The sequence below is a fragment of the Caretta caretta genome, chromosome 7 (genome assembly GCF_965140235.1).
Source record: "Caretta caretta isolate rCarCar2 chromosome 7, rCarCar1.hap1, whole genome shotgun sequence".
Taxonomy (NCBI): Eukaryota; Metazoa; Chordata; order Testudines; family Cheloniidae; genus Caretta; species Caretta caretta.
Genome location: NC_134212.1, coordinates 69,134,113 through 69,143,303, shown reverse-complemented (window position 1 = coordinate 69,143,303; position 9,191 = coordinate 69,134,113). Strand labels below are relative to the sequence as shown.

General features: G+C 42.8%; 1 protein-coding gene across 1 annotated transcript; it reads right to left on the bottom strand.

Moving 5' to 3' along the window:
• Window positions 1-622: 622 nt before the first annotated feature.
• LOC125640369 (mannose-binding protein-like) lies at window positions 623-4,143 on the bottom strand. The gene is made up of 4 exons (XM_048858867.2): window positions 3,844-4,143; window positions 3,124-3,231; window positions 1,881-1,964; window positions 623-996 (listed from the first exon to the last, which is right to left on the bottom strand). The coding sequence occupies exons 1-4, from the start codon at window positions 4,040-4,042 to the stop codon at window positions 623-625; spliced, it is 765 nt and encodes a 254-aa protein (XP_048714824.1). The 5' UTR covers window positions 4,043-4,143.
• Between the last annotated feature and the right edge of the window lie 5,048 nt (window positions 4,144-9,191).

Sequence of the window (9,191 nt, the reverse complement as noted above, 5' to 3'; positions counted from 1 at the left end):
TATCACCTTTGCAGCCCTTTGTCATCCAGTTGTGATCTGCAGCTCTGGATCTCTTACACTCTATATACCCTTGTGATTAGACTAGATATAAAACTTCCTGATCCTCGAATTAAACTCTGGGGCCCTTAGTCCATTAGTAGATCTGGGTGAATTCCAGCAAATAGATTTTTTTGTCGAAAATGTCAGTGATCCAAAACTATTTGAGAATTTGGGTCAAATTTGATTTTTTTAAAAGTTGAAACATTTTCATTTTGACCATGTCGAAATGTTTTATTTTGACATTTTGTTTCAAAACAGCATTTCAAATTCAAATCTGAGCAATTGAAAAGTACCTGAAAACAATCAAATCCAAATGAATAATTGAATTATTGCGAGTTCACCAAAACATTCCGGTCAATGCTAAATGACATTTTTTCAAGTTTTACAATGAGATGGAAAATTTTTAAAAAATAATTGGTGTCAGTTTGAATTTAACTCTCCCCCCAGCCTAGATTTTTCAGTTTGGTCACTCAACTGAAAAAGCCATTATTTATTCAGCTCTACCCAGTAAGTCAATTGGAGCATTTCCATTGCTTTAAATGGACTTTGGAATGTGACAGAACTAACGTATCATGGGAAAAGATTAAAATTCACAAATAATGGATACTTTTGAATTTGAACAATCCAGGTCATTCCACTTTCCAGTGTCATACATTGCAACACAGTCTTCGTTCCCATTATTGTTTGGTTCTCCTGTGTTCCAGTTTGTGTAAGTTACAGGTTCTCCATTCAGATACACAAATCTGCCTTCAGTTTGCACATCAGATATTCCTAAATATGCTTCTTCGGAAGCCTTCAGTATTTCTCGCAAGGCTGTGTTCTCAGCCTGATTGCGTGGACAGGCGAGTGCACCTCCAGCTTTTGCGCACAGGGATTTTCCATTTTCAAAAGAATCTTTTCTGCCCGTTGACATAAATGTTTTCTTACCAACACTCTTGACCCATTGCAAAGAGAAAACTAGAAACCAAAGAGATCATTAAATGAAAATTGTACATGTGTTATGGGGGAAGTTAATTTCTCTGTGAAAATTTATCCACAAAACATTAGGCACATGAATTGCACTTTGTAAGTAACCAAACGACAGTTATACAAATAATGTGACTTCTGCCAATGTTACCGATGAAACTGTGCTAGCAGCAACTATTTGGAAACAGAACATCAGCGAGCTGGTTTCTTGAATGATTTCCAGGACCAATATGAATGGAAAGTTTTTGACTGAAAAACCATGTTAAAAAATTGTACTACAGAGAAAGGGAGATGAATACACAGTAGCATTTCCCACTGTTGCACTAAAATGGGGGAAAATTCACCTCGGGCATATATGGTAGAAGAGCTAGCGAAGACAGGAAACTTATACTTTATTTACTGTGTCATTTAAGCCTACTTAGAGCAGATGAAGACAACCCACTCTAAGCAACCAGCTGGGCCCTTTCACCCTGGACATCCCTGTGGCAATGATGCCTAGGACCCTCTTCATTAGAGCTCTCATCACTGCCACCACCAGTGGAGCTGAGCCAGTAGTAGTGCAGTGGTGGGAAATTTTTAGACAGACATTAGCATCGAGAAGACTCTTGGGCGATCGCCTGTGTGGGCATTTGTTCATGTAACAAAGCCCTTGCACAATAACTGGGTGTGACTTAGTAATAACTGGATGCTGGCATGGCTGGCACTGGAAGGAATCTATCTGTTGAGGCAGGCTAGGATTGAAGACCATTTGTTAGGAACAGTGTGTGGGAGAAGGCAGTACAGTGTTTAAGCTGCTATTATCACCCCTTTACTTGCAAAGATTCCCCCTTCCCCTCCCTCCACCCCAAAAATAAAATAATGTAAACATATCTCACAATTTTGGTGTCTTCTAACGTCAGCTTGAAGAGTCTGGATGTTCTTTTCCAAAGCAGCGACTTGTCTTTGAAGAGCATCAAATGCTAAGAAAAACAGTTGGGGAGTCATGTAATAAATCATTTAAAAATTACCATACAATCATTGCCTTTGGACTGGCCAGTTGCCTAGCTGCTATGGGATGGGTGGGCTGCATGGTGCCCTAATCAGGGGTGCCCAGCTCCCAAAATAGTCACAACATGATTATAGGTGGGTGATAACTGATTTTTTGGTTCACTGGCAATTTTGCAATTAAACCACAAAAAGAAGAACAAAAAACAAACCAACAGATAAACAACCCCCCACATTTTGTGGAAAATGTGCTATTTTGATTTTGAGCTTTTAACATTTTTAATGAAATTGAAGAAAAATTTGAATCAAAAAATAATTTTGAATTAAAAAACCTGAATTTTCATTTAAAAAGTGTCAAAACAAAACATTTCAGACTTTTTCAAAATTTGTTTGTTTTCCCGCACCAAAATAATTGAGTGAAACTGACACAGATTTGAAAAAATGTTTTGGTTGAGCCAAATCAGCATTTTTTGTTGAAAAAAAATTTTGAATGAAAAATTTCACCCAGCTCTAAAAAATGACGTCTTTGCTTTCTTCACTGGGAACTCAAACATCATTTCAAACTGGGTACTGGTACACACACACTAATCAGATGGGGATCTTCTCTCTGCCAATGGTCACCACTTCCACTTACTCAGAATCAGTCAGCAGTGTGTGGGATATCTCTAGGGATAATTTTTTTCTATTTAGAATGTTTTTTTTAAAGTGTGTTTCTACAGAGCAACAAATGTGTTTCACACAAAGATGGAAAGCAAAGAGAAAATATGAATGGGAAGAGGAGCAAAAGGGAAAAAAATATCCGTTATCTTAAAAGATGAGAAGATAAAAATAACACATCCCCTAGTATTTCCTCTGTAGGCAAAGGTGAGTCATGTGAATATGTTTCAGGGAATATTTCCATATTGCTTCGGTTTGTCAATAAGAGCTACAAGCAGGGGTGAAAGTAACAGTAGTTGTGCCATGTCGATTACCATTCATTCTCCCCAGAGCTTTGGGAGAGCATACCCTCCTCTTCGCCCCCAAATAGTGACAAAAAAATAGAGGACATTCCATGAGCCTATCAAATTTCTCCATGCAAAACGTGACAACAGATATTGACCAGAATACCTGAGTAAGAGATAGTCAACTTCTCACTTGCACTTTCTCCCTTTTGTCCTTTCTCGCCTTGTGGTCCTTGATCTCCTTTTGCTCCCTGAGGTCCTGCCTTTCCAGGGAAACCCTGCAAACCTCTCAGTCCGGCTCCTAGTGTTTGGTTAAAAAGAAATCAGTTAGCAAAAAAATATGTTGATGAAAAATTCCCAACCAGCTCCACTGGGATATTCAAAATTGGACTGGACAAAGCATTCGATAAATCACTTTAGGAAACAAACCTGCTGTGAGATCTACAAATAAGCTCTAACTTCTGTGATTCTGTGAGGATAACTGTTAATCAACTATTCTTCTTATAAATCACATATACATGGAATAGCATTGTAAATGTATTACAGTGCTTTGTAAACATGGGCCCTGCTGCTGAAAGCTGCTCTGTGCAAGCAGATCCCCACATCTCTAGAGCGCCTCCTAGAAGTTAATGAGGCTCTGACTGGGCACAAGGGCCTGCCTGCATGGAACAGCCTGCAGGGTTTGTGTCAAAGCTAGAGGGGAAAGTGAAACTGCTGCATGGTTTTTCTCATGAAAGGGGACAAAAGAGCATACTTAAAAGCAGCCAGAGGAGAGAGAGAACATTTAAAGGTCCAAGAGAGAGACAGAATCAGAGAAGGAGCCAGGGAAGGCAGAAGACAAAGGATGATAACGCCCAGGGGACTGATAGACAGGTCACAGATATAATCTCGGTAAATGATTATAGCATTGTACCTTGGTCTCCCTTTTCTCCTTTGGGACCCTCTTTCCCATCTCTTCCATCTCTGCCTGGTAAACCATTGGTTCCAGGAGCACAACATTGAATGACTGGGCATGCATTCATGTACTCTTCATGTTTATTTATATCCCCACCTGATGCCATCATCAATGCCATGGCCAGCACTAGAGCTTTGAAAGGCTGATGGAGATGCATTGTCAAGCCTGTAGATCTGTGAGTAATAAAAAGAGAATAATCACATAAGCATCTGTAAGTAGGTTGTTGTTTCGTCTCTGTGTAGGAGATACACCTCTGAGGTCAAGATTCTTAGGACCTGGTTCTCATTTGCACTAAGGCCCCTTTATACCATCCATGTTAGCAGTGTAAAAGTGCCTTAAAAAGAGTGATGGCAGGATAGTAGCGAGGGGAGATTTCTGAGAGCTATTTGGGCCTTGTTGATTCATACTGTGAGTGGTGATTGGGGTAAGGGAAGATTTGGAAGTTCTGTTCAAAGAAGCCCAATAAGAGCTACAAGCAGGGGTGAAAGTAACTCGGAAGGGGCGGGGCCTCAGGTGGAGAGGGCAGGGCGGGGGGGGGTGTCAGCATCCCCTAGCCAGCCCTTCCAGGCCACCTGGCCCGTGCCACCCGGGGCTCCAGTGGTGATTTAAAGGGCCGGGGACTCCGGCCGCTGCCATGATTGCGGCAGTGGTGGCTGGAGCCCTGGGTCCTTTTAAATTGCCGGCCCCAGGGCAGCTCCTCCATTTGCCTCCGCGCCCCCCCCCCCCGGTCGCAGCAGCACTTTAAGCAGGGTCCTTTGCCACAGCAGCGCTTTAACGTCCCTGCCCCTTTTGCGCCCCCCATTGACGGCCCTGCAGGTACGGACCCTACCGGCAGGGCCACCGACGGGGGGAAGGGGGGGCAGGGACATTAAAGTGCTGCCACGGCAGTGCTTTAATGTGGGCTGCATATGGGCTGGTACCAGCTTCTTACCGGTATGCCATGCTGGGCCGTACCAGCTCACTTTCACCCTGGCCACAAGATAAAGACTCTGGGAGGCCCCAGATTTAGTCAGAAGTCTGTTGTAGACGACATGATGAAGTCTATAGCTGACCGTAGATGTTAGAACGGGAAAACACCTATTAGAATAGGTCTTCCAGTCCATCCTCCTGCCGGTTCATGAGCTTATTAGTGTTTTATTCTCTCTTATTTTAAATGTAGAAGTACCAGGTGCTTCGTTCTCCTGAAGGACTCATATGGAATTTGAATCGGGGACTGCTGAAACCCAAAGCTAGAATTGAAACCAACCAGCTATTGTGCCTGAATGTGTGATTATGGCTCCACAGATATCGGGAGTGAAGTACATCCGATCACCTTCTTTTCTTCTACATAGCTGCTCATCACTAATCCCAATGCAAATAAAAAATAAATTAAAATACAATGAGTTTGAGTCATTGTTTTCACATAGCTGCTGCCTGATTGCTTCCCAATTAATACTTGATGAGCAATTGAGTTTTGCATGTAAATAAGGTATGTCACTGTCTCATTATCTTCCCTGAAGTACTCTTGGATTCCATGCATGGTGACTCCAGGGGACACACATAAAAGCCATGACAATAACAGAAGTCATTGTGTGGCTAATTCTCTGCAAAAGGCACTCACTAATTGAGCTTGATTAATGAGTCTCTAATTTGAGGCAATCAGGTGTGGGAATTAAAGTATTTTGCATAGAGTTGAAATAAACAGCAAACTGCCATGAATACCAGTTTACTTCAACATTTAGGTCGTTGGGCCAAATACTGAGAGCCAGTGATTCTCCTCTCACATCTTCCAGTGTAAAATCAGGATTAACTCCTGTTAATTCAGGGAAGATCTAGTTAGAATAAAACTTGTGTAAGGAAAAAGAGAATCCAGAGCAATGGGACTTTTGCCATCAACTTCAGTGGGACCTGGAATTAGTGCTCTTTTTTTTTAAGCTTCACAAAAAGTTATCCAACCCTTAGCCTGACTCCCATATTTCCTTTTCCCAAAGACTAATGCACAATCCTTCCACAGAGCTAGAAACAGAACCTACTTCTGGACCTACTTGTGGAGTACTGAGCTCCTTGCACAAGCTAACAGACCACTGACCCCCAGAGCTAACAAAGTGATCTAGGAAATCACAGCCTTGTTTCTTCCTGCTCTAACCATTAGGCAACATTTTGTCCTGGAGTTGGGAATAGACACGACTCATGCGTGATAATTTGCTAATCTTCCAACAAAAGGTGTTCCTCTGAAATCTTCACCGACTTCCCCATGCACTCCTCCCTTCATCTCAAAACAAGGAAACAGTGAGAAATTAAGAGAAACAAGAAAAGTGAGCACTGAAGGAAAAACACATTGCAACCCATTGTTTCAATAACAGCCGAAGAGTCCATTAGGTAACAGTGAGGACAATTTCAAAATAACAAGTTATTCATCTCTCCAAAAAAGCCCTGATTCTGCCCCTCCAAAAATCCTCCCTCACCTACTCCCTCCCTTTGCTATTTGCCTGCTCATCTGCCAGTGCTTAAGACTCCTCTGATGTTTTGCAACTTGACTGCCCTGGCATCGCATACATACGTACCCTTTTATTCGGTTCTCTGCTGTTCCTTTGTTCCTCTCACCTCCATACACAGAGAGCTGAAGGGCCTGCCTAACTATTGCAAAATGATGGTCAGACCCTCCAGATGGTCCCATCACTCCCTCTGCAGCACCCCAGGAAAGTCCTGAAGATTTTCTGCCCCAACACTCCTGCTGATGGTTTCGGTAAGAAGCACAAATGGCTGTTCTTCTTGTATTGACTTCCCGTCCAAAAATACTGATTCCTCAGCAGAAGGGAACAAGCAAGGAATTGCTTTTCACAGAAATAGCAAAAAGATAGATCTACCACACCTACTCATGTTGAGTAATACCCTACTCCATGAGTAGTTCCAGTGATTTCAATAGGGATTTCTCATGGAGTAAAATACTACTTAGCATGAGTAAGGGTGACAGAATTTGAGACCGACTCTTTAGGAGAGTTATACCAGAGTGAGTCAGAGCAGAATTTGGTCCCAAGTGATGCTCCCCACTTGTCCAAGATACAACAAGAAATTGTTGAGAAAAAAGAGACATATGCCTTCTCTGTGCAGTACTCAGGACTCTTTAAAAAACAGAAGTGGAATAAATGCAACATAAAGAGGCATTTCTCAGTGCCAGTTATAAGGAAAGCTGGGTGAAAGAGACAGACTTTCTGGAATGACTAGTCACGATTAGCTTTGAAAATGAGTAGCAGGCAGGATCTCATATTTCAGTAGGTGAAATTCAATAGATCTTTTTGTTGTACCATCAATAAGCCACCTATGGAACAATGTGTGCTCACGGTGACACAGCCAAGTACTCTGACTACAATTCATCAACATATAGACACCCAACACTGACGACGAGGGGACAGGAAACTGAGGCCCCTGCCCCAGACCTGGGTTTAAAGATAAGGTGAGGAAGGGGACCTGAGACTGGCATTACCTCATTGGCAGGTCTAGGGTGCTGCAATTACTTTGGAGAACCAATTGGGGGGGGAGGGGTGAGTGCTGGTGGAGATTGCCTCCTGTCTGCACTCACACAGCACCAGGAGCCCTAACCAGCCCACTGCTGCCGTGGACAAAGGTGAACAAAAACAGAGGGCGAGGAGAGAACAGAAACTAGTAAGAGGGGCCAGAGAGAAGGGGAAACAGCGAATGGGGAAATACGCTGGGTGAGGGGACAGAGGCAAGTAGTAGGAGCAGGAAACACCCAGGGAGTTGGAACAGGTGAAGGGTTGAATGCTCTGAGGCAAGAGGGAGTGGAACAAAGAGATTGGTATGTCATAAATATAAAGGGAAGGGTAACAACCTTCCTGTATACAGTACTATAAAATCCCTCCTGGCCAAAGGCACAAAATCCTTTTACCTGTAAAGGGTTAAGAAGCTCAGGTAACCTGGCTGGCACCTGACCCAAAAGACCAATAAGGGGATGTCAGGGTTCCTTCCCCCCTCTGAACTCTAGGATACAAATGTGGGGACCTGCATGAAAGACCCCCTAAGCTTATTCTTACCAGCTTAGGTTAAAAACTTCCCCAAGGTACAAACTTTGCCTTGGCCTTGAACAGTATGCTGCCACCACCAAGCGTTTTAAACAAAGATCAGGGAAAGAGCCCACTTGGAGACGTCTTTCCCCAAAATATCCCCCCAAGTCCTACACCCCCTTTCCTGGGGAAGGCTTGATAATAATCCTCACCAATTTGTACAGGTGAACACAGACCCAAACCCTTGGATCTTAAGAACAATGAAAAATCAATCAGGTTCTTAAAAGAAGAATTTCAATTAAAGAAAAGGTAAAAGAATCACCTCTGTAAAATCAGGATGGAAAATACTTTACAGGGTATTCAGATTCAAAACACAGAGGATCCCCCTCTGGGCAAAACCTCAAAGTTACAGAAAACAGGAATAAACCTCCCTCTTAACACAGGGAAAATTCACATAAAACAAAAGATAAACTAATCCGCCTTGCCTGGCTTACCTGTACTGGTTGCAATATTGGAGACTTGGATTAGGATGGGTTGGAGAAGACAGATTTCTGTCTGGCCTCTCTCAGTCCCAAGAGACAACCAACACGTAAACAAAGAGCACAAACAAAAGTCTTTACGCCCCCAAGATTTGAATGTATCTTGTTCCCTTATTGGTCCTTTGGGTCAGGAGCCAGCCAGGTTAGCTGAGCTTCTTAACCCTTTACAGGTAACAGGATGTTGCCTCTGGCCAGGAGGGATTTTATAGCACTGTATACAGAAAGGTGGTTACCCTTCCCTTTATATTTATGACAGGAGACAAGATACTTTCAAATCTACGGGGGGGGGGGGAAGGCTTTTGTCTGTCTGTCCTGTGTGCTTGCCAGAGACAGATCAAAAGAAGCAGGCACTCCAGCTGCATTAGAATTAGTAAGTACTAGCAAGGGAATGTGTTAGCTTATCTTTGTTTTGGCTTGTGTTTTTCTCTGTGCTGAGAGGGAAGGTGTATTCCTGGTTTGCTTTTTTGTAACTTTAAAGTTTTGCCCAGAGGGAAATCCTCTGTGTTCTTGAATCTGAGTACCCTGTAAAGTATTTTCCATCCTGATTTTACAGAGATGATTTTTACCTTTCTTTTTTTAATAAAATCCATCTTTTAAGAACCTGACTGATTTTTCCATTGTTCCAAGACCCAGGGGTTTGGGTCTTTGATCATTTTGTAACCAATTGGTAAGGATATTATTCTCAAGCCTCTCCAGGAAAGGGGGTGGAAGGGCTTGGGGGGATTTTGGGGGGAAGAGGAACTCCAAGTGGTCCTTTTCCCTGATT

What these genes read in the sequence shown, in the direction of transcription:
- LOC125640369 (XM_048858867.2), bottom strand. Translation starts at nt 4,042, where the DNA reads ATGCATCTCCATCAGCCTTTCAAAGCTCTAGTGCTGGCCATGGCATTG. An exon ending in AGGAGAAAAGGGAGACCAAG is followed by an intron (nt 3,232 to 3,843) that starts GTACAATGCTAT and finishes ACCAAACACTAG; the next exon opens with GAGCCGGACTGAGAGGTTTG. An exon ending in ACAAAAGGGAGAAAGTGCAA is followed by an intron (nt 1,965 to 3,123) that starts GTGAGAAGTTGA and finishes TGTTTTTCTTAG; the next exon opens with CATTTGATGCTCTTCAAAGA.